The sequence below is a fragment of the Vespa mandarinia genome, chromosome 13 (assembly GCF_050613455.1).
Source record: "Vespa mandarinia isolate Hongniang chromosome 13, ASM5061345v1, whole genome shotgun sequence".
Lineage (NCBI taxonomy): Eukaryota > Metazoa > Arthropoda > Insecta > Hymenoptera > Vespidae > Vespa > Vespa mandarinia.
Genome location: NC_140822.1, coordinates 1,130,190 through 1,155,000, shown reverse-complemented (window position 1 = coordinate 1,155,000; position 24,811 = coordinate 1,130,190). Strand labels below are relative to the sequence as shown.

At 40.5% G+C, this 24,811-nt stretch overlaps 1 protein-coding gene across 7 annotated transcripts in view; it reads left to right on the top strand.

The window, feature by feature from the left end:
* The window catches only part of Psq (pipsqueak), a 45,771-nt gene that overhangs the window by 17,995 nt on the left and 2,965 nt on the right, over window positions 1-24,811 (top strand). For 4 of the 7 annotated variants that reach the window (XM_085660930.1, XM_085660929.1, XM_085660928.1 and 1 more), the window contains 4 exons: window positions 5,281-5,425; window positions 5,786-5,950; window positions 23,906-24,169; window positions 24,482-24,620. In XM_085660930.1, the coding sequence (XP_085517056.1) occupies window positions 5,288-5,425; window positions 5,786-5,950; window positions 23,906-24,169; window positions 24,482-24,620 (706 nt within the window). In that variant the 5' untranslated portion in view covers window positions 5,281-5,287. Of the gene's footprint in view, window positions 1-2,524; window positions 2,611-4,506; window positions 4,875-5,280; window positions 5,426-5,785; window positions 5,951-17,190; window positions 17,910-23,905; window positions 24,170-24,481; window positions 24,621-24,811 lie in introns of those variants that run through there. The other 3 variants (XM_035872191.2, XM_035872188.2, XM_085660931.1) reach the window with 3 other exon arrangements.

The following is a 24,811-nucleotide window of genomic DNA, read 5'->3' as shown; positions in this document are numbered from 1 at the left end:
CTCTATAGCGTGTATTAACTTTAAAGATTTCTTCGTGATTAACATTTTTTTGGTTTCTTTTTTATTTTGTTTTCATTAGTTGCTATTATCGTTGTTTATTAACAATACACTTTATCTCATTCGTTCTAATATTCCAAAAAGTACATTCTTTTTTCTTACCGTTCATTCTCTCTCTCTCTCTTTCTCTCTCGCTCTCTCTCTCTCTCTCTCTCTCTCTCTCTCTCTCTCTCTCTCTCTCTGCCTCTCTCTGTCTCTGTCTCTGTCTGTACCTCTCTATCTCTCTTTTCGAATCCGTTCTTAGTTTATATTCGTAGCGAAAGCGACGCGGTAAGAGATCTTTATGGAACGGCAGTAATGTCGGAGAAATCCACGAGTAGAAAACCTTACGGGAGAGTGTCATTCGCGAAGAGAGACAAGGAGAGAGAAGCGTCGAGAAAGCGTATCGATCGGTTAGAGACGATCGAATACGATGCGACAATCTGTCGATCGTATTGCCATCAGGAATCATCTTTCCTTTAAGTGGACGAAAAAAAAAAATTTTTTTCTTTTTCTTTTCTTTCTTTTTTCCCGTCTTTTTTTCTCTCTTTCTCTCTCTCTCGAATCAACAACGTACCTATGTAACCATATACGTATACGTATAAATTTAATTGAAATTGCATAATTCATTTGAAAAATGTTAAATATTCAATCGTTTTAATTAAAATTGTATACGTTAGTATGTGTGCGTTTGTGTGCGTGTGCGCGCATGCATATGTGTTTATTTTAAAACTAACAAATTCTACGGAGATAAAAATGAGATAATTGTTCCTGCATATGAGCCGGTGGTGGTTGTAATTATAAATATGATCCAACTCGTCGTTCGATCGATTTTAAAAGATATATTTTGTTCGTCTTCTATTCTTGATATAATTTAAATTAAAAGACAATTGTTTTTATTATTAATGAAAAAAAAATGCTCATAACATTTATAGAAAATTTCTTTTCTATAATGAGACAACGAAACGAGTTTGAGTTTGTATGCGATTGTAAAAATATCTCGAAACGAAAAATATATCTACGACTTCTCGATCACTTTCATAATCATTCGCTCATATGTATGTAAATATATGGATAATCTATTGATAATATAAGATGGACCAAAAGATTGTGAATGATTTTAAATATTTAATTACTAATTCAAAACGCGTTTATTACGATACGAAAGAGTGGAGAAAGAGAGAGAGACAGAGACCAAATTGTTGATACGTTCCGTGTCCGGTCTCACTCCGTTTCTTCTCGAGTCTTGTTACATCCGGTTTTCTCTTCGTTCTCTCCTCGTCGTCGCTTTAATTGTACGTCTTTCCTTCTTTCACTTAATTGTTTTCCTCGAATCGCTGCTATACGCGACGATAGATCGACCAAGAACGCGAATATTATCCTTCATGGTTCAACGATCCTCAACGATCTAATATCATATTTGTTTTTATTACAAAATCTCTTCCCCCCTCTCTCTCTCTCTCTTTCTCTAATCCTATTTTCATATATAAATATTTGGAATAATATAATATCAGAATTTTCATTTAATTATTTTTAATTAATCGATATTTTTCATATGTCCATCATTCTCTCGATTTTCTTTCCTATCATTCATTACATTTTGATTCGAAACTTAATATCTTCATTTTTTATAATAAATAATCGACAATTTTGAAAAGAAAAAAAAAATCATTGATCACATCTATTTGAAAAAATTTTTTTTTCGCATTGTCGCCATTTGTCGATTAGAAAAAAAAAAAAAAAAAAAAAAGAAGAAAATTATTTCCATATAATTCTATTTATTCAAATATTGCGATATATTTTAAATATCGTAAATATATAATGCATTTATTTATCTTTCCACGTTTAACCGTCAATTTATATCTTTATTTCGCGCTTTATCTAATATTTATACATATTTTTTATAAATAAATTTCCACTCAATCTATTCCTCTCTCTCTCTCTCTCTCTCTCTCTCTCTCTCTCCATCCGTCTATCTATCTATTTATCTATCTATCTATCTCTCCGTTGAAGACCTTCAAGAAGGAAGAAAGAAAAAACGAAAAAGAGTAACGAAACAACGATCGACATACGATCGATATCGATCACTTAGAAACGATAGCATTATCACGATTATCCGTCCTTCTACTTCTTCCAACCGCGTAGTAGCGATTACGACGAGGTACATAAAGGATGGAAAAAACAAAATACCTTTTACATCGATACAAATCTATATACATATGTGTATATACATACATACATACATACATACATACTTCCATACATACATATATATATATATATGAGAGATGGAGGAAAGAACGGTAATCGATTGATCGCCATTTCTTTCTCGTTATCGCGCATTATCAGGCTACCTTTGAGCATCATCGGTGTCATGAGTAACCCAATTTCAAGATATCGATGTGTGTCTCTACGGATCATATGTACATATATATCTATGTAATACATATATATATATATGTATATATATATATATATATACATATATAGGTATATAGTATAGGGCATACCGCTCTCGGCGGGAGTTACGGACCATTGAGAAAAAAAGTGACAAAGGTGGTTGAAAAAGGGAGTGTAAGTACCTACGATGTGCTGTCTACTTCTGTATTTATCGACCATCACACACGTATCATCTATGTACCTACATACGAAATTTCCACGCGCTCTTTCTCCCTCTCTCTCTCTCTCCCTTCATCGATCGATTTCGTTCTTCCTTCTTTTAAGTCATTTATTTTTCGCTTTATCTATCGATTCGTAACACATTCATAAGCACAAATTAAAAAAAGTCTAATATTATATATTTATTATTCGACGCGTTAAATCTTTTAATATGAATTATGGCAAATGAAAATAAAACAAAAAAAAGAAAAAAAAAAAAAAGAAAAAGAAATAAATTATTATAAGATGAAAAAGATGAAGTGAATTTTTTGCCGATCGAATTGAATTGGATTGAATCGATCGTTCGATCGATCGGTTAATATTACAATCGGTAAGAAAATCGAATCTTTTCGTTGCAGATCAATAGCTATATATTTCTTGAAATGATCTTAATCATTATCGTTGATTATCCACATGATTTCGTTGTACGCAAGAGCGACTGAAAAACAAGTCGAAGGCTACGAATATCGGGGGGAAAAGATAGCGAACTATAAAAACGAAAGATAGAAAGAAAGAAAAAAAAGTAAAGAAAGAAAGAAAGAAATATAGCAGGAAGGAAAGAAATAGGTAGAGGGTAGAATATTTTCTAAGGGTCGATCGACTAGGAAAAAAGGGTGAACCTTAGACGCTCGCCTTGAAATTCTCTCTCCCTCTCTCTCTCTCTCTCTCTCTCTCTCTTTTTCTTCGACTAAAAGACAGGTACGGTACGGGAAAACGAGAAGCACCAGGTGCACTTTGCCAATGTGTATACTACCTGCAAACGAAAGCAATAAGTAGTAGACAAGGCAGGTGTACCTAAGGTCTCTCGGAATTTCTTATGAGAAAACTAAACGTAGAGCTAATAATTATTATATCATTAGCATAATAATAATAATAATGATGATGATGATGATGATGATGATGATGACGACAATAGTAATAATAATAATAATAATAATACAATATGTATATATACAATGTAGGTTTAATTCGTGTAAATTCATAAAAATGAATTTTCAATTGAAAAGGCGGGGAGGAAATATTGTTTACAAAAACAAAATGAACAATAATTCTCTATGAGAAAAAGAAAACCTAAGAAATAACAAATAATATCTCAAATTCTTAAAACGTCACAACTATTCATTAATAACAAACATCATTGAAAGAAACTCTACTGACTAGTATAAAGAAGAGACATTACTAAAAAAAGAAGGAAAAAAAAAACCAAAAAAAAAGAAGAAGAAGAAGAAAATAATTATCAAACTTTTACAAAATACGCTAAATAAATAAAATGAAAATTAATATTAATAATAATAATAATAATAATAATAATAATAATAATAAAGCAAATAGAAAGAAGAAGTTGAAGTAGAAGTAAAAAGATGAAATAAAGAAAGAGAAAGATAGAGAAACCACAGAAGGAGAGAAAAAGAGAGAAAGAGAAGAGCTTAAAGTTTCGACGTTATCGGCGCACGTCTAAGCAACTGATAAAAGTCCGTGTTCCTACGGACAGATAACGGTCGGAATGGCCCGTATAAAGAGTCAGATAGATAGAGGTAGATAAAGCACACGGTCCAACAGAACAGGTGAATGTCGTGGGGAACGACAGACCAACGCCCGAACTCTTCCTCTCTTCGACTCGTTATTTTCGCGCTCGCCGGATCGTCGATCGCGACTCTCTCCCTCTCTCTCTCTCTCTCTCTCTCTCTCTCTCTCTCCCCTTTCTCTCTCTTTCTCTCTGTCTTTCTCTCTCGCACTCTGCCTGTCATTTTTACAAAAGGAGACCCGAGAGAATACTTTTAGTTATTTTATATTCTTCTCTCTATCTCTCTTTCTGTTCTCTCTGTCCTCTCTATTCTCTATTCTCTGTATCACTTCGGAAGAACATTTCTTATCAACGTTTTTCTCTGGCATACTTTGTATTTCTTGAAAGAAAAAAGAAAAAAAAAAAAGAGAAAAAGAAAAAGAAAGGAAAAAAAAATAATAAAAAATAAAAGAGGACGAAGAAGACAGAAGGGTGTATTGGAGGAGGAAGAGGAGGAGGAAGAAGAAGAAGATAAAGAAGAAGAGGAAAGACAGAAAGAAAGAGGAGAGAGAGAGAGAGGGAGAGAGAGAGAAAAAAAAAAGAAAAAAATAAAGAAAGAAAGAAAGAGAAGGAATATATTCATGGAGACAGATCGTTATTGGGGCGTACACTACAGGTACGAGAAAGACACCGAGTATGGATCGATCATCTCTCTCTTTCTCTCTTTCCTTTTTAACGTATAGTTACAAACGATTCTCTCTTTCTTTCTCTTTCAACTCAATTTGAATATTGGAAAGGCCAGTGATCATCGACTATAATTTTTAGAGAGAGAAAGAGAGAGACGCGTTTTTTTTTTCTTTTAACTATTCCATTGCAATCCTCTTTAACACGTTCAAATTCCGCGGGTAAATGAAAAAGAAAATAAAAGTGATATATGTGTATATATATATATATATATGTATATATATATATATGTATATATATATATACATGTACACACAAACACATACATACATAGGCTATGTATATAGATCACGGTTCGATATCCAGTCTTTGATATATCTTCTCTCTGTATGTTACAGCGGCGGCATGGCTGGGCAGCACTACTGCCTACGTTGGAACAACTACCAGTCCAACATGACATCCGTTTTCCATCAACTCCTGCAAAACGAGGCCTTCGTAGACGTCACCCTGGCATGTAACGAAGCTTCGTTGAAGGCACACAAAGTAAGTGTGAGTGAATGAGAGAATCGGAGAGAGACAGAGAAAAAGAGAGGAATAGAGATAGAGAGAGAGAGAGAGAAAGAGATGAACGTTGATTTTTTTCTCTCTCAGAAATCTTTTTCTTTTTTTTCCTTTCTTTTATTTGTCACGTTTCTAATTAAAGGATAGATATAACATTACATTATTATATATATATATATATATATATATAGAAAGAAATACTGATTGATTTTATTTTTTTTTAATCTCACAACCGTATCTAATTCCCTTATATGCATCTAATTCTTATTCATAACATCTTTATTATAATATCTGGTCTTTTTAATTCGATTCTATATACCTTGGCTCGTTCTATTTGCACAGGTGGTCCTATCGGCCTGCAGTTCCTACTTTCAGAAGCTCCTACTCTCAAATCCATGTAAACATCCAACGATCATCATGCCGCAGGACGTATGCTTCAACGATCTCAAATTCATCATAGAGTTCGTCTACAGGGGCGAGATCGACGTTTCTCAAGCAGAACTTCAGGTTAGTTGCAGTTAATAAAAATAATTAAAAAGAAGAAAAAAGAAAAAGAAAAGAAACAATAATAACAATAATAATAATAAAAACAATATAAAAAAACAAAGAAAGAAACAAAACAAAACAAGAGCGTATATATAACAAAATAACAAAGTAAAATCGAATGTCGTATATACGATAAGAAGAGCGACGATAATGTATCGATGACGGGGATCCCAAAATTCTCGCATTTTTATCTTATCGCTTTATTCTTCTTCTTCTTTTTTTTTTTCTTTTTTTTTTGTTCCATTTTTTTTCCTTTTTTTAATCGTCTATACGAGAAATTCACGAGCGTACATCTCGCGACACTGTAGGATTATCTCGTTTTTACAAACGGGCGCGCGCGCGCGCATCTATGTTACGAGGTAATATTTTTCTTTTTTCCTTTTTAATCGCCTCTTCGAGAGATTCACGAGTGTATGCCTCGCGACACCGTAGGATTCCCCTTCTCTCGCCCGCCCACCACCTTTGATTCTTCTTACGTACATACGAGATTCTAGCGCGGTAATTTTGATTTCACGTTTACCGTATGGATCGACACTTTGCAGCATGATAAATCAAAAATTTATCTCTTTCTCTTCTCTCCTTTCGTTCCACCTCTCGACTCTCTCTTTCTCTCTCTCTCTCCCTCCTCTCGTTTCATCCTTTTTCTTTTCTTTCTTTTCCGTTTTATTTCTTTATGCTCTCTTGAGAGTAAGCGGGCGCGCGCGCGCGCGTTCCGCGTCCCTTTATCGGTGTACGATGATCCTCGGCTGCTGCCCTCCTCTTCTTCCCTTTTGCTTCCTCCAACGTCTATTTATCTACCCAGTGTCCGCCCATCGACCGCCTTCCGCTTAAGACGTACTATCTTTCTTTCTCTCTCTCTCTCTCTCTCTCTCTCTCTCTCTCTCTCTCTCTCTCTCTCTCTCTCTCTCTCTCTCTCTCTTTCTCTTTCTCTCTCTCTTTCTTTTTGTCTCTCTCTACTCCGAGCATTCGTTTCGTTTCGTTTCGTTTCGTTTCTCCCTTCTTCCTATGCTATAAATGAATATTTAGAAATGATAGGGAATTTTATGAAATATTTGTTTCTTTTTCTTTTCTTTTTTTTTTTTTTCTTTTTTTTCTTTTCGGAGATCATCGACGATAGAGTAATACAAATTATATAAAAATGGTACCAACATCTCGATTATCAATCGTTTCTACGATATTTCGTAAAATTTGTCACGTCGTCTATATAAACGTCAACGCAATGTATATAATATCAGATAAGAACTTCGAAAGAGATAGACAGATAAATAGATAGAGAGAGAGAGAGAGAGAAAAAAAAAGAGAGAGGCGCGAAGATAAAAAACTCTGGAATCGATGACGTTGTTGAGCAGAACGTTCGCACCATTCCTACTTAGAGATTAGCACGGTACATAGATACTACGAACGAGAAAACTCGTAACTTTGACGAAATATCGTTACCGACAGTATCGACACTTATTCTCGGTAGATCCTTCAGAAAGTAGAGACCCTTCCTTTCCGTCTTTGTACTAAACCATTTTTAATATTATCTCGGAATATTTGCTCTTGAATTTCACCGTTTGACCATAAGCGAATATTATCGATATTTTACCGACCGAACGGAAAAGACGGTCGGTAAGGTCGGTATAAAGGAATTTCGTGAAGATCATCTCGAAGATGACGCCACTCGGTTTCAACGTAAGAGTGTTGATCTCTGAATTACCCACTGAAACAATTTGCCGGCGTTCTCTTTCTCTCTCTCTCTCTCTCTCTCTCTCTCTCTCTCTCTCTCTCTCTCTCTATCTCTCTCTCTCTCTCTCTAGATTTCTCTTTCTCTCTTTCGCACGAGTTTCCCTTGCACTTTATACCGTTCCGTAAATAGCCGAAGAAAGGAACGTTTTCTCCCGGCCGAAGATAACGACGCGCACGTCCTCCGAAATGTCCGTGGCAACGCTCGCCCTCGCGAGTGCCGGCTTTTTCTTCGATTAATAACGTCGCCGTCGTATCGTCGCCGTCGCCGCCGCCGCCGTCGTCGTCATCGTCGTCGTCGTCGTCGCCGTTAGATTTCATTCTAACGCGTTGGTGCAAAAATTGAAAAAAAAAAAAAAAAAAAAAAAAAAAGAAAGAAAGAAAGAAAGAAAGAAAGAAAAAAAAACATAATTTTGTCGCACTCGCTTTTATTCGCGCACACATATGCATAACGCACGCGCGCGCACGCACACACGCTCACACACGCACGCGCGCGCACACACACATATAGTCATACATATATAAATACACGTACACACAGGCAACACAGGAGGACAACAGAGTTAGCCTTTCTTTCCGTAGCTTTCGCGAATCGAGGGTGCAACGCGCGCTCGCGTGCGTGTCGCATTGCTTTGTGTGTAAGTGGTGTGGGTAGGGGAGCGCGCGCTCGCTCGTTCACTCGCACACATCACTCTTTTTCGTTTCGTTCGCCGTTCGCTCGTTCGCTCGCTCGCTCGCTCGTTCGTTCGTTCGCTCGTTCGTTCGTTCGTTCGTCGCGTTCGTCGCGTTCGTCATGTATAAACGACGTTTGTGTAAATTGTGTGTGTCGCGTGTGTGTGCGCGTTACAACCAGAGGAGTGATGCGTGTTCTCTCTATCTTTCTCTCTCTCACTCTTTCTCTCTTGCGATGGTCAGAGAGGTTAGGTCTCTTGTGCACGACGAGGAGTAGTTAAAAGCACGGGGACAGGTGCCGGGCGACGTTCGATTGTTCTTCTTCTTCTACTTCTTCCTCTCCCACGTTTAACTATCGAGGTAATGTAAAAGTTCGACACGGCGTTCGGCTTGCCGACCGAACGCGAAACGACCGCACTTTCTCATTTTCTTTTCCTACAAACAAATCGTACTCTAGATATGTATTTATTTAAAACTCGTAAACGAAAGCAACGTGGCGTTCCGAGCTTTTTCCTTTCCCTCTCTTTTTCTTTATTTTCTTTCTTTTTCTGATTTTATTTCTCTCTCTCTCTCTCTCTCTCTCTCTCTCTCTCTCTCTCTCTCTCTCTCTCTCTCTCTCTCTCTCTCTCTCTCTCGTGCTCCCTTTATCTTTCCGTGTTTCTGCTTTCTCTTTCTCTGTTTATGTTTGCCCAAGAGACTCGACCTCTCTCTGTCTCTTTTTCTTTCTTTCTATTTCTCTCTCTTTCTCTCTCTCTCTCTCTCTTCGTCTTTCTTTCTTTCTATCTCTATCTCTTTTTCTCTCATTCGCGCAAGTACACTTGAACCACGCGGAGAAAAGGTCCGTAACGCTTCCCGGCTTAAGGATGCCACGTGGCTTTCCTCCTCCCCCTCCACTCTGTTTTTCTTCCACTTCTCTTTCTTTCTTCCGTTCTCTCTCTCTCTCTTTCTCTCTCTCTCTCTCTCTTTGTGTGTGTGCACAATATACTTGAGATCGTCGAACGAAAGATTTACCGTTTGTAATATAATTTTTGTTGATGATGTAAATGATACCTTGAATCGAGTTGACGGTGATTTATAATCAAATTAATGCATATTTGAATTATCGTAATTTATGTATTTGTATTGTCCTAATTCGTATATTATCGTAATTTATGTATTCGACTATGTCCTCGAAATTATGTATTCGAATTGTCTTAAAACTTAAAATTCTAATAGTATATTTATATATGTACGTTTTTAACGGCATGACTGGAAATTTTAACCTATCTAGAATATACTTAACAATTTCTTATTATAAATTGTTATGCTAGGAAAAGATAACACGTAAACTCTATTGCGATAATGCCATTGGAATAATGTATTTAATGGTAAGATCTATTGATCCGAATTATTTCGAGTTGTTTACTTTTTTTTTTTTTTTTGTTACTAACCTATAATGACTTAACTTATTGATAAATTTTATATGAACCAATAACAAGAGATATCTCATATATAAATACGATCGATACAATATTTATGACGAATATTTGTAGACTTTATTTATCGAAAACATTGTCCTATTTAGAAATAAATTCAAAGAAGATTCATATTTACTACGTTCGAAAAAAGGCGCGAATATTCGAGCCGTTTGAATCAGCACGAGAAGCTACGATGCCAACTCACTCTGCTGGCCATCTTTTTTCGTCGTTTATACTTTCCTCGTATACAAAATTATATTTTGCTCACTTCATCGGTGATCCCCTGGGCATCGTACGAAAGAGATAAGTTTGCCTGGCTATTTGAATCATACGATGTCGGACGACGAACTTGCACTACACACACTCTCCTCTCTCTCTCTTTCTCTCTCTCTCTCTCTCTCTCTCTCTCTCTCTCTCTCTCTCTCTCTCTCTCTCTCTCTCTCTCTCTCTCTCTCTCTGTTTTGAATACGAGCCAAATATAAATCGCCGACAAAAAGGGGAACCGACATCGGGTTGTTAGCCAAGGAATAAATGTCTACTCGCTGAGAGGTTAATAACGATGCAAATGTATATTCGATTCCGCCATCTTGAATCTTCTACGAACGAACATTCCATATTATTCATTCCCTTAACCTCAACTAATTCATTTAGTTATTTCGATCGTTATTTAGAGTATAAATAATAAATTGTTGGTGTTTTATAATCGGACATATCACCGAGCCGCCATTTTTGATGATCTACGTCACCTTAAAATTAAATTGCCTAACAACGAACGGTTTAAATATATTGCATGCATACGTACGTGTATATAGCTACGTACAAAAAGCGACCATAAATTTTTTTCTTCAGACGGGAATCATTGCGTTCGAACGTTAGAACTTTGATGATTCGCGAGAAACGATCCAGATGTCTCTCCTTTGCCTCTAAACAAAAATTTTGACCGATTCGCGAAAATCGACGAACAGACGTTAGCGAGAAATATGTAAGAAGTAATATTTTTTTTTCTTTCTTTCGTTTTGGTTTTTTTTTTTTTTACAATACGATATTCTGAATCGTAATAACGTACCAACCATTATATTTTCTATCTTAAAGCATAAGAGCAATACATATGAAAGACACAGGATCGACCCTGCCTCTCGTTAGGTTCCATTGTCCAGTAATCAAGGCTACTACCGCTATGTTCACCGCATTCCAGCGATTCTCAAATCATCCTAGTTCCTTATCGAGCTAACCTATCGATTTGAGAAGCACTGAGAGAAGAAATGGCGGTTAGTAATTTTCGCGGGAGGAATTATGAAATATGTACATACATATGTAATATGTATATTAATTATAAGTTTCTACAAGACTTCCTACGATCATTTTATCGACGTCATATCCACCCCCACGCTTATGGACTTTCTTATCGTTTTGAATTGCATTGAAATAGAAGAAAAAAAGATAAAGGGAAAAGAAAAAAGAACAACAAAAATTGTCTAAGAAAATACAGCGATAACACATCGAACATGTTACGAGGATAAGTTACATAATATTGTCAGAAAACATTACGGTCATAATTACGGTCTTTTTCTTTCTTTTTTTTCTTTTTTTTTTCCTTTTTTTTGTCGTTTTTTATCGAGGCCATCAGTTACTACACCTTGCATTACGGTTCACTTGTTTTTTTTTTCTTTCGGCGAGGTCGTCGATATTTAAACTTTGAGAACGTTTGAATTTCCCGCCCTTTTCTCGAACATTTCGCGTCAGTTGCCGGCCGTCGTCTCGCGTCTCTCGTGCATTATCTACCCTATATATGTAAGCGTCGAATTCATCGAAGATGCGTTCCGCATCGATCTCTACGCATCTCTCTCTCTCTCTCACACTCCTCTCCTCAATCCTCTCGTGTAATACACACTCAAAGATAGTTCCGATTCGTGCATTCCCCTCTACGCCCTCGCCCATTCCCTCCACTTCTTCCTCCTCCTCCTTCTCCTCCTTTATCGTTCTCTCCCCTCCTCATACTTCGTTCTTCCGGCCGTCGTCAACGATGAGTTTGCTTGCTTGCTTTTTGAAAGCTCTACCCGCGCTTTTTTTGTCCTCCTCCCGTCCATACCATACCCACGACCTGTTTGAACTGGATGATTGAATATTCGCGTCCTATCTATCTCTATCGTCTGTCTCTCTTTTTCTCTTCGAATTCTTCTCCCCTCCCCCCTCTCTCACTCTCTCTCCCTACCCCCCCTCTCTCTCGTCGTATTTCGTTTCTCGTTTCACGAAAATGCGTGTAAGTACGTAACGCGCTTGCGCACGTGACTCGATGCGCGAGTGGCGCGGTGACGATGGTGGCGGCGGTGGGATGTGCGGGGGGAGAACCTGCTCCCGGTGGGTGGCTCGTGAGTTTCGTCATTTTTATTTTTTTCTTCTTGTTTTTTTTTTGTTTCTCATGCCTTTCCCCTTTTTTTTCGTCTTTTTTTTTTGCGCGCGAGACTCCGTCGAACAGAGGACGTGCTCGCACGCAACGATGCTCACGAGCGTGATTGGTACCTACCTAACCACCCCTTCCTCTCCGCCCCCTCCCCTTTCGATCTTCCGTCCAAGATTTTCTGCTTCGGCCTCCAATTTAAGCGTCGCTCAGAACAATTTTTTTTTATTTCTTTCCGCTTTGTTTTGTATTTTTTCTTCAATTAATTTTCTTTTTCTTTCTTCTTTCTTTTTTTTATCTCGAAGAGATAGGCTAAATGTTTCTTTTTACATGCAAATCGTGGAGATATTTTACGTAACCTTCATGCTTTTTTTTATCTGTTTATTTAATTATTTATTTGTGTAATTTTTTTTTTCTATTTTATTTTATTTCGTTTCAAAATTGTGACGAAAACGTTCTGTCGCCATCTTGTAAGATTCATCGATCGATTACACGGGAAAGAGAGCGCGCTAAGCATCGGCGTTCTCCGATGACCTTGTTCACTCACGATCGGTATCCTTTCTTTTCGAGAGAAACTTCGAAGTCTGTAGGGTGAGATCTCGAGAATCCGAGCGAGCCAACGCGGAGGAAGACGAAAAGAAAGCCGTCCGCGTATATAGTTGTTTCCTTCCGTGGAGAGATTTTATACGAAGCGATGATCTATCTCAAAACATAATTTTCTTATATCAAAAATTCTACGAAAACAATTCATTTCTGATATGAAATTAAAAGAAATCACGCATTATATATATATATATATATATATATATATATATATATATATACTTCGTTTTTATGAAAAAGAAAGAAAGAAAAAACGGACAAGAAAATTAAACGTTGGAAAATTCGCGGGAAAATCGTAGATTCACGGGTACGATAAAGTAACGTACCCTTCCATCGTGCGACCCCTCTCATAATTTTTCTTTTCTCATTTTTTCCTAACCATATCTTTTCTCTCTCTCTCTCTCTCTCCTTTTTCATCGAATTAAATGTTAGTCGTTCGCGCGTGGCTCAAAGAAGCCAATCAAATTCATGGCTTCCTTACTCGACTGTACTCTCCTCCGTGGTGTTCGGGCCACGCTGTGCTGAATTCGCCAGCCGCCATCATCACTGCCGGCTCTCTGCCGTCGTACGTACGTGTATAATACTGGATATATGTATACGTAAGAGCGATAATTCTTTTCGTCGCGCGAACGACCGAGAACGCGAGCTCTCTTGCTTCGATGAGAAGAAGAAAGAGAAAGAGAGACGATCGGTGGAGTAGAAGTAGGAGAAGGAAAAGGAGGATATTGTGTTGTGGGCTCGGTTGTGAGGTGGGGGTGGGAGGAGGAGAGTAGTTCGAACTTCTTTCTCCTGACCGTATTATTCCTTTCGAGTCTCTCTCCCTCCCTCGCTCCCATCGTCATTCTCTCGCTCTATCCGTCCCTTTCTCCTCTACCGATCGTCGTTCGAGAAAGAGAAACAAACTACATTGAGTAAAACGGGTGAGAGGGAAAGACTGAGTGCGAGAGGGGGGTGGGCAAGAGGGAGGGAGAAGGAGAGATTAAATTTGTGCTTCTTTCGTCGACTGTACTCACGGCGGCGTGGTTTCTGCACCGCATCGTGTGCATGCGTGCGCGAACCTTCGCCGTCTGGCTGGCCTGCCACCATACGCGGCCTCGTTCTCTCTCTTTCTCTCTCTCTCTCTCTACCCCCCTGTTTCCCCTCTCTTCCCCGCCTCCTTTTTTCTGGTGCGCGCGTGTATTTATGCTTAGCACCCGTTCCATCGTGTATATATGTATGTATCTGTACGTAGGTGTATATGTGCGTTGTTACCGTACGTAAGTTGGTACGCGACTGGAGCTACGTCGCCGCCGCCGCCGCCGCCGCCGTCGCCACCGCCATCGCCACCGCCACCACCACCGCCGCGCAGATTCCCTTTGTCCGCGCAAGCTCTGCCGTTTCCCTTCACCATTCCTCTTCCCCTTGCCTCCCTTCCCCGACTATAGGTCCTTCCTTCACCTCTTCCTACTCCTTCGGCACCTCTCTCCCGCTCTTTACTCTCGTCGTCTCACGCAACACGCATACATATCTTTCCTATATGTATATACTCACGTAATGTACATATATATATATGTACTCACTTGTGCATATATGTATGTACATATGATATGTATATGTATATGGATATTTACGTGTGTTTCGTCCCGCCCGCTCAGACTTCGGCTCGCGTTTCTCTACCCTCCTACCTTTCGTACGTCTCTTTCTCTCTAGGCGCTCTCTCGAATTTGTAGACCTCTTTACCCCTCCGTGACGGCGGGCCACGGTCTCGCACGATCGCTGCCGAGTCGGCTCGACGACGACGGTGTGACGGCTATGGTGACGGTGACGGTGACGACGACGTCGTCGTCGTCGTCGTCGTCGTTGTCGTCGTCAGGGTCGGTCTAATCGACTTATGGGCCCTTCCAAAAGCAAATAATTTTTTTCCTCTAGTTTAATTTGATTTTATTTTTATATCATACGCGGTATGTGAAACTTATCGTTGACACACTTTTTACCTTCTTTTTTATTTATTTATTTATTTATTTATTTATCTTTTTTCTAACGAACTATTTGAAAGGAAAATAGTCTTTTTCGGAAAGATTGTAATTGGGAAAGGAATTCTTCTCAAAGTTCGTATTTTAGAGAGGAAGTTAGAATGGTTTTCCTTTTTCTTTCTTTTCTTTTTATCTACGGCGACCCTCTCACGCCGAGCTCTGCTCTCCTTTTTGCTCTCGAATCGTCTGTTTCTTTTTCTTTTACTTCTCCTTCCTCCTTCTCCTTTTACTTTCTCTCTTTCTCGTCCACCTTATTGCACCACACTCTGACTCTTCCTTACTTCCTTCCTTCCTCTCTTTCTTTTTTCTTTCTTTCTTTCTTTCTTTTTCTTCGCACTTTCCAATCCACGTGGAATCACAGATTTCTTACGTTGCAAAGATAGAATAAAAGAAATCCGACATGATAAACGACATGATAAATCGTTTGATCGTATCGTCGTACGAATTAATAAAATCTCGACAAAAATTGTCTATATCTAACCTCATATTTCTTTTATCTCTGTTATTACATTATCGAATATTTTTATTATTACATTATATACAATATTAAATGTCTATGATAATACTGTTGGTTTAGTCAGTCCCAAAATTTTGAGTAAACGTTTTCGTCATCGTTAAAATGGCGTGTTGAGCAGCAGAAAAAAAGGAAAGAGAAGAAAGAAAAAAAGGAAGGTAAGAGAAAAGAGGGAAAAAAGGGGGCGGGGGGGAAATAGATCTCCGATAGGATTCAAAGAAACGGCGGCGGTAGCGAATCGCGCGCAAAGGCCGCTCACAAAGCGGCTTAAATCGTCTCGAAGAAAAGGGACAGCTCCGAGGAAGAGAGTGCGGTATTAACCAATACCGGAGCGGCTCGCGGTCTCGCGTGGACGGCCAAACAACGACGCCCTCCTCCTCCTCTTCCTCCCCTCCTGACGCTCCTCTACCCTTCTCGAGATTATCCTCGTCCCGCGGCGGAGTTCCGATAGATCGATTCTCTCTGTCGCCTGCATACCTTCGGTTTCAACGTCTACTCGGTCATCCCTTTTCGCTCCTCCCTGCGACCCTCCTCTCTCTCTCTCTCTCTCTCTCTCTCTCTCTCTCTCTCTCCTTGTTACTCCAATACTATTAGACTTTCGCCAGTGCCGTGTCAAATCGTTAAAGTACCCGAGCCAAGTCTCTGATTTATCTTCCTTCCGTAATTTCCTCAATTGAAACTGATTTTTTTTTTTTCGAATATTTGACGAATTCATTGATAGTTTGATCTCATTTTTTATATGGGCACGACAAAAGCATTGTCGTACTGATAAGAAATAAGGAGAAAAAGGAAGGGAACGAATAAAGCTCTCGGAACATTAACAAAATATTCCTGGAGACTGTTTTGCATGCTACTGCTTTATAGTCGTCCTCTCGTAGCATATACACGAGATGATAAAGTAAGGTAGTCTACGCTGGCAAATACGGCCATTTGTTACGATTAACGTGACGGTCCAGGTGGCTTGCATGGTGTGTCGCTAATGAAACATATACCATCGTCGTCGACGTTACAAAAGGGGAGTGGAGGAAGACACGGGTACTCAAGAGAGAATCTACGGTACTGTCATTGGTTCGTGTGCACAGACGTGCACGCGTTACATGTCTCCTCCTCTCTACACGGCAATGTGAAAGAGGAAGAGAGAGGGAGATAGATAGATCGAGCCGGCCGATGTCGCCGCCGTACGCGTTCACGCGAGTCATAACCCTATCTGCGTCACTCCTACAGCCGTTAGCGGTTGATCGTCTCCGTCGCGTCGTCGTCGTCGCCACCACCGCCACCGCCACCGACGTCGTCGTCGTCGTCGTCGTCGTCGTCGTCGTCGTCGTCGTCGTCGTCGTCGTCGTCGTTGTCGTTGTCGTCGTCGTCGTCGTTGCTTCGTTCTCTCGCGAGCCTTGCATCCGTCTTCGTCCGGCTCGCTTCTCCTCTTCCTCTTCGTACTATCTCTCTTCTCTCTCTCTTACAAGCGATTCGCTCCGTCCTCGTCGAGCTCACGCAGGAGACAGCGGCGTTTCCGTCGAGCGCACTGCTACCCCTCCCTCTCCGTTGGGAGCGCGGCCAGCGCGCTCTACTCCCACCACTAGGTCCCGACGCGCCGCTACCCTCCCTCTCTCTATTGCCGCCTCAGGCGGCGACCGGTCAGGTGCAGCCGGCTCGCTCGCACGGCCGGCGCGTCGATTCACTCGCTCTCTGTCCAGCGTCGAGCACGCATCCCCCGCGAGTCTTCATCGTCGTACGCGCTCGAGCACGGGCCGAGTCCGTCCTTGTTCGTCGCGTCGGCGAATTTCGCGGCGTCCTTTCCTCATCCTCCTCCTCTTTCCTCTTCCTCCTCCTCCACCTACTACTACTGTTACTACTGCTACTACTACTACTATTACTACTACTACTCTACTACTACTACTACTACCTACCTACCACCAACACTGCGTTCCTCCTCCTCCTCGACCGCCTCCGCCACCTCCGAATGCCGTGCGCCCTCAGCGCAACGGAGCGCCGAATGCCATTTCACTTTCGTTGGGCTTCGCCGCGTAGGAGATCAGGCCCTGCCAGGAATTATCCTTCCGTTCTACGTGCTCGTAACCTCTTCGTACACGATCACGCTCGGCTTTCTCGCGGTGTCGCCTGCAATAACGCCGGCACCACCTCGTTTTCACCTTGTGATTTCTCTTCCTTTCCTCCTCCTCCTCCTCCTCCTCCTCCTCCTCTTCCTCTTCCTCCTCCTCCTCCTCCTCCTCCTCATCCCTCCTCCGCCTCCTCCTACGCTGTCCCCCCCTCTCTATCTTCTTCCTTCCTCTCTTCTTTCTCTTCCTATACTTCCTCCTTTCTTCTTCTTCTTCCTCCTCTTCCTCCCTTTCCTCCTCCTCTTTCTCCTCCTCCTCTTTCTCCTCCTCCTCTTTCTCTTCCTCCTCCTCCTCCTCCTCCTCCTCCTCCTCCTCCTCTTCCTTCTTCCTCTTCCTCCTCTTCCTCTTCTTCTTTCTTTGCACGTTTCTCCTCCTCTTCCGTCTCGGCGAGGGACCATCCGCCTACGGAGTGCCGCAACCAGGTGAGTGATAAACGATATAACTTCCTTCGCGCTACCATGGAACGTACCTCCGACTCGTCACGTTTCTCCCTCCCCTTTTTCTTTTTCTTCCATTTATCGCTACTCTCTTTCTATCGTCCAGAGAGAGAGAGAAAGAGAGAGAGAGAGAGAGTGAGTGAGTGAGTGAGTGAGTTGGTGGGAAGGAGGAGGGAGAGCGCGAATATTTTGCACGCATACCCACCCGCTCGCCCGCCATTCGCCTTTCGGAGATATTTTTGTGCCTCGAGAATATTTAATGCGTCCCATAGCCAGACTACTTCGCGGCCCCGGTCGTTCGCCTCCTCTCAACGTTGCTTCGCAAATCCGTCGCGTTGCCACGACACCGTGCGGAACGACTCGCTGGAATTTCGTTGCTGCCGTTCGTTCCCTTCGAAATGGTGCGCACGGAACGGTGAAACACAATTTGGGATATATGTGAACTTTTACGTCCGATCACATCGAAATTGAATAGCTTTTAACGCGATTTCACATTTTTGCGGTTTCCCGTTTTTACCTGCGTGCGTGCGTGCGTGCGTGCGTGCGTTCAACAAACGTCTCTCATTTCTTTTTCTACCTTTTCAATTTCATTCTCTCACCGTCCTCCTCTCCTTCTTCGTGTCAATCGAGTAGTACGGAACGGAGTTGCCGAAATGCGCGGGAAATACTCTTTTGGCGGGTCTTTTTTTTAAATTGTCCTGTAAAACGTCGTCACTCCGACGAGATTCTATTATAGTTTTCTTTTTCTTCTTTTATTTTTTTTCTCTTCCCCTTCCCTTCTTTTTCTTTATCTCGTCTCTCGTTGCTGTCAAGTGTATCCGTATATCCATTCGATAATAATTAACCGCATGGAGAAGTAGTTAAAAAAATAAGTATCAAACGTGATAGTCTCAAGAAAGGGAGACCATTCGAGAACAGTTATTTCGGATTACGTTCGTAAACACTCAGGTCGTCTCGTATGTCTTGTTCGTTGAACGATAGATAACGAACGAACGAATCCACGTCGAACGTCATTTCTCTTTGAAAAATCCTCGGTTTTCTCCTTGCTTTATGCAAAACTCTATTGAATAATTAAACGATAAAATAAATGTAAATTGTATTTAAAAAAAAAAAAAAAAAAAAAAGAAAAAAAAAAAGAAAAGAAAAATAGAAAAAAGTGAAGAGAGATCGAACGGACTCCACTCTCTTTCTCGCGCGCCAGAAGTTAATCGCCATTACTTGTGCGATTGTACAACGTTTCGCGTTAAACTCTTTTTTTAGGCGGGAAAAGTTTCAAGAAACTTGGAAATCTAAAGCGCATCTTCTTCACAGTAAGAAAGGGAGAGAGAAAAAGTAAAGAAGAGAGAGAGGGAGATAGAGAGAGAGAGAGAGAGAGAGAGAGAAAGAGAGAGAGAGAAAGAGAGAGAGAGAAAAAGACGCGCAACTAACTCCTTGCGTATTCTTACGTTTACTCTGGAAGAAAGCACGTGGTGGTGGTGGTGGTGCTGGTACTGGTGCTGGTAGCCAGGGTCGTGCCCCCATTCAGAAAGGAGGTTATGTAGTAAGAAGGAGAAGAGAGGAAGAGTTTATGCTCGTGACGCCCGTTACATTATCAATTCCGTTATGGCGCCGTATTCGTAATAGTGGAGACGACCCTACAACCGTCTTCGAGAAATCCCCACCTTCTTTTCTCTCTCTCTCTCTCTCTTCCTCACTCTTTCTTTTTCTCTATTTCTCTCTATCTCTTTCTTTCTACTTTCCTCTTTCTCCTCCTCCTTCTCCTCCTCCTCCTCTTTCTCCTTCTCCCTTCCTCCTTCCTTGGCCTCTTTTCTTTGCTTTCAGTCTCGAGACTCTTTCTCTCGTGTCTCTGTATAAAAGCACCTTACACCATTTTGTAGCTCTGTACGTTCTCGTGGAAAGCATCCCCACCCCCACCTACCTATCTACCACCCTATCTTCCTCCTAACTCCCTCTCTTTCTCTCTCTCTTTTTCTCTTTCTGTCTCATTCTCAGCGCCCTTCCTACTCTCTCGAAACGTTTCCACGGTCGATCTTTTTGCGGATTTACACCTGTTGGACTTCTTCGATACTCCTCTCTCCCGCCCTTCTTTCCTTCCTTCCTTCCTTCCTTCCTTCCTTTCTTTCTTTCTTTCTTTCTTGTTTGCTTTCTTTTTCGCGCCCATTCTTTGAAGAAATCTTTCTCACGGATTTGAGATCGTTGATCACGTTTTATCTCTTATCTAATGACACTATACTCTCCATTGTTTTTCTTTTTCTTTTCTTTTCTTTTTTCCTCTTTGTTTTTAACTCTTTCTCTCTCTCTCTTCCTCTCTCTCTGTATATATATCACTGCGATTTCAATTAGAATAACTCATCGTTTCTTTTACTTGTAATTCTTTCTTTATAAAGATTAATAATCGAAAATATATCAATTGATGGAGAAGAGATCAATGTGTGTTAAGTGTAGTAGTGTTTAATTTATTAATATATCTGCGATAGAGGAAAAGGAAGAGGGCGAGAGGGAGGTAGGGAGGATGGATAATAAAAATTCAAATTTGAATTTCTTTATATAAAAATATATTTTCAACCTTCCGTTATGCGTCCTAATCTAATATATGTGTGTGTGTGTGTGTGTGTAAGAGAGAGAGAAATAAAGTCCGAGTAAAAGGATTTCTTTCTCTCGTTTCGCGGCAATTAGTAGGGTATAATTGGTCGGGCGATGCCCTTGAACCCTAAGTATTGATTGGTGAGGTTGGATTCTGCCGTTGGCTTTCCCTCTTGCCTCCGAACCGATGGCACCACCCCTATGCATCCACCTCCGGAGAGCGAACGACCAACCATCTCCGGCGGGCCTCTCACCCTCAGCTTATACCCTCTTCTCTCTCTCTCTCTCTCTCTCTCTCTCTCTCTCTCTCTCTCTCTCTCTCTCTCTTTCTCACTCACTCACTCACTCACTCACTACCCTGCACCACCAGCAACCCTCTTTGCCAGCACCCGATCGTCCGTGTTTCTCGCAGCCGACGCCGTCGTCCTTGTCGCAGCGTGCCGTTCGACCTTTTTTTTCCCTCTTCTTTTCTCTCCTTTTCTTTTCTTTTCTTTTCTTTTCTTTTTCTTTTCTTTCTTTTCTTTTTCTTTTCTTTCTTTTCTTTTCTTTTCTTTTTCTTTCTTTTCTTTTCTTTTCTTTTCTCTTCTCTTCTCTTTTCTTCTCTTTTCTTCTTTTCTATTCTATCTCTCGCTTCTCCTCTTTTCTCTTACCTTACCCCTTTTATTCGTTTAATCGAACACTGAAATGCTGTTTTCCGAAAGAGAGAGAGAAAGAGAGAGAGAAAAAAAAGAGAATAGCTACCTCTTTTCTTCTTCTTTTTGTTCTTCTTTTCTTTATTCTTTTTCTTATTTTTCTACTTTGCCATTCGACGCTAACAGAGATCGTCGACTTTACGATAAAACGATATTCCACTCGAAAGGAAGATATATTATATCTGATAGATCAACCACCCTTAGAGAAACTTTCTTTTTATTTCCTTAGCCATAATATCTTTTAATTTAATTATCCATTCTGGTACTATTCTTACTGAGATGGTGTTGGCGCATTTCCATAATCGTTGATTAATTATGATTATTCAAATTATGATCATTTATTCTCTTCTCTTGAGGGATAAAAGAAAATCGAATTTTTTCATATCGATTTATTTTTTACCTCACGTGTTTTTGTTCCTTTGTTTATTTTATTTTATTTTATTTTATTATGTTAATTTTATTAACATTGAAATATGATTAAGTATCTTTTTATTTCTTTTTATTTTTTTCTTTCCTTTTTCTTTTTTTTTTCTATCGACCGAACAACTTCGATATACGTATATCTATAAAAAAATCTCTCTCTCTCTCTCTCAGCCATGGGGCGAGACGATTTTCCGTCTCCGGGGCGCTCCGATCGTAATTATTCGTCGATAACGAAATCGTCCTAGCAGCCACGTCGTCGTCGAGCATGCCCGACGCAGACGTTCGATTACCATGCACCCCACGACCGACATCGACGAAGCCACGGCTCGTCGAGCCCCAACGGTGAACGATTCACTAACGTTTCCCCTAGACGATTTTATTAACGTCTCTTTTAACTAATCGAACTAATCGCTGATTGACAAACAAATACATTTGTTCTTTTCTTTTTCTTTTTCTTTTCTTTTCGTTCGGTATTCCGACAAATTTTGTTTTACGTTAACAAGAATAAAAAGATAAACAAAAACTATTAAAATTAGAAAGAAATAGAATAATCGTGAAATGATCGAAGCGCTATTACAATTTTACCTATAAGAAACGAACAACAAATTTCTCAAATTCAACAAAAGATACAATTCTCATACTTTCTTTCATTAAACAATTTTAACAGCATATCCAATTTCTAATTAACATAATTGATTAGAGATTCGTAGTAAGAAAAATTCATAATTAAAAATTAACATATTCGACCCACTCAAACGCACTGCCGATCATCTACGTTATATATAAATCCAAAGAAGTGAAAAAAAAAATTAAAGATGATCAGTAGTGTCAGTGGTTCGAGAGAGGTATAAAGTGCTGCCGTGGGTTTAAGGGGTGGTCGATACGGCCCTGGGGCCGCGACAGCCGCGTCGGAGGCCTCCCCATTCTTCCTGCGGGCGTTTTTGCTGGCACTCCCCTCTCCATCAGCAGCAGCAGCAGCAGCAGCAGCAACAGCACCACCACCACCACCGCTATTACTAATACTAGTACCTGTACCAGCATCACAGCAACAGCACCGTCGTTGCTGCCGCCGCCCTCGCGACTCAACCGAGCCGATTCGCCGCCGTCCGTCGTTGGCATCCCTCACAACTCACCCCCTCTCGAGCCAGTCGACGGCAGTAACCCCCCCAGCCCGCCAGCCAGACCGCCACCACCTCCAAACTTTCCGTCTCTACTCGCCAACCAACCCATCCAACCCCTCTATACTCCTCTTCCCTCCCCCCTTCACCTACCTACCCCTCAACGAACCCCTTTTGGCTCTCTTCGACCCCACCTAATCGTACCACCCCTGTCTTGATTAAAGAACGCGAAGCCACGGAACGTTCCGAATTTCAAGCCTCTCCATCCCCCCTTTACCTCCCACCTCTTTCCCACACACCATCCTACCCCTTTTTCCTACTCTCTTCGATCATCATCAGGACCTGCCAACGGCTTCAGACCGACAATCTGACTCCTAGTAGGAACCACGTGGACTTCTCTACCAGTAGTTTGCCTAAACCTTCCCTCCCCACCCCGTGCCTCCTCTTTTTTCGTCTATCAAAGTCATTCACTCGTCTTTTCCCTCTTTTTCGCTTCTATTTACTCTACCCGCTCTTTCCACGTGCTCTTCATCTTTCTTTTTTACTCTCTTTCTCTGTCTCTCTCTCTCTCTCTCTCTTTCTCCCCCTCTCTTCTCTCCTCTCTCTCCCTCTCTCTCTCTTTCTATCTTTTTTTCTTTTTTTTCATTCAAATTTATCATCAATGTTTAAATTTGATTCTTTTTTTTTTTCGTTTTTTTTGATACGATATTGTTGGCAGTTTTCATTGTTAAATGTGAGTTTCAGTTAGATTGAGCTCTTTTTCCTCTCTTCTTTTCTTTCTCTTTTTCTTCTCTCTCTCTCTCTCCTCCCTTTTCTTTTCCTTTATAACTGTAACCTTGATCTTCACTTTTATTTTCTCTTTCTCACGGTTCTCTGTACTTTTCAAGGTTGAGATCAGATAGGGAAAAAACGTACGATAAGAGATGCATTTCCGTGAACATCGTTTACTCGTTTTTTCGTGTCGAAAGTGATCGTATGAATATAATGAAAATTAGTAATTATAATTCGGGGGTTGGTATTATTACTCGATAGATTAATCATAAATAATTAATGAAAACTTTTTTGTAGTATTATTGAAACTTATTAAAAATGTTTCGCAGAAATTACAGGATTAAATGGAATTTTTTAATTAAATGTCATTATTTTTTCTCATTTCTTTTTGCAGTCGCTTTTGAAAACGGCCGACCAGCTCAAAATTAAGGGCCTCTGTGAGGTTCCTGAAAGCAAGGACGGACCACCATCAGTGAGCTTGAGCTCACCACCAAGAGAACCTGGTACACCAAGATTGAACTTTACCAGGTTGAAGAGACATCATCCAAGGTATAAGAGAGCGAGAACATCATTCGAGCCTCGTGCCACTGATTCAAGGCACTACGATAGATATAAAGAGGAGGAAACTAGCGAGAGTTACGGTCGCAATAATAAAGAGGTAAGGCATCAAAAACAATTCAAAGGAGTTATTAAAAATAGTGACATCTTCGTTAATATTCGTTAAATATATACTGTTGATAAAAGTAAATGATAAAAATTAATTTGTTAATAGATCGAGTAATGTTTAATCGTGTCCATTAATCTACTTCATTTTTAAATAAGAAATCAAAGTCAATCGGGAGAAGTATTTGAACATATTATTCAGGCATTGTAATGAATCGATTATTTAATGCAAACCTGATTAATTTATTACGTATTAAAATAAAAAATCAAAATCAATCAATAATAATGACGTTGATAAAATTTACAGAATCACAGAGACTGGCAGGCCGAAGATGAAGAGTGTACGGAGGTGGCAGCGGCAGCAGCAGCAGTAGTTCTGGAAAGCTGCCAGCGCAACAGTAACAACAGCAGCAACGGTAACGGTACAAACAACAACAACAATAACGGTAAGCCAATCAGCTGAGTTCTGCGCCCCACACCTGAACCTTTGGATTTCTCGAAAAGGTCCCTTCTCTTTTCTAGACCTCCGAAAACGCGTTTGTGCGTTCCTGTCGGAACTGACTGATTTCGCTCAGAGAGAAAGAGAGATAAAGAGAAAGAGAGAAAAAGAGAGAGAGAGAGAAAGAGGGGGAGGGAA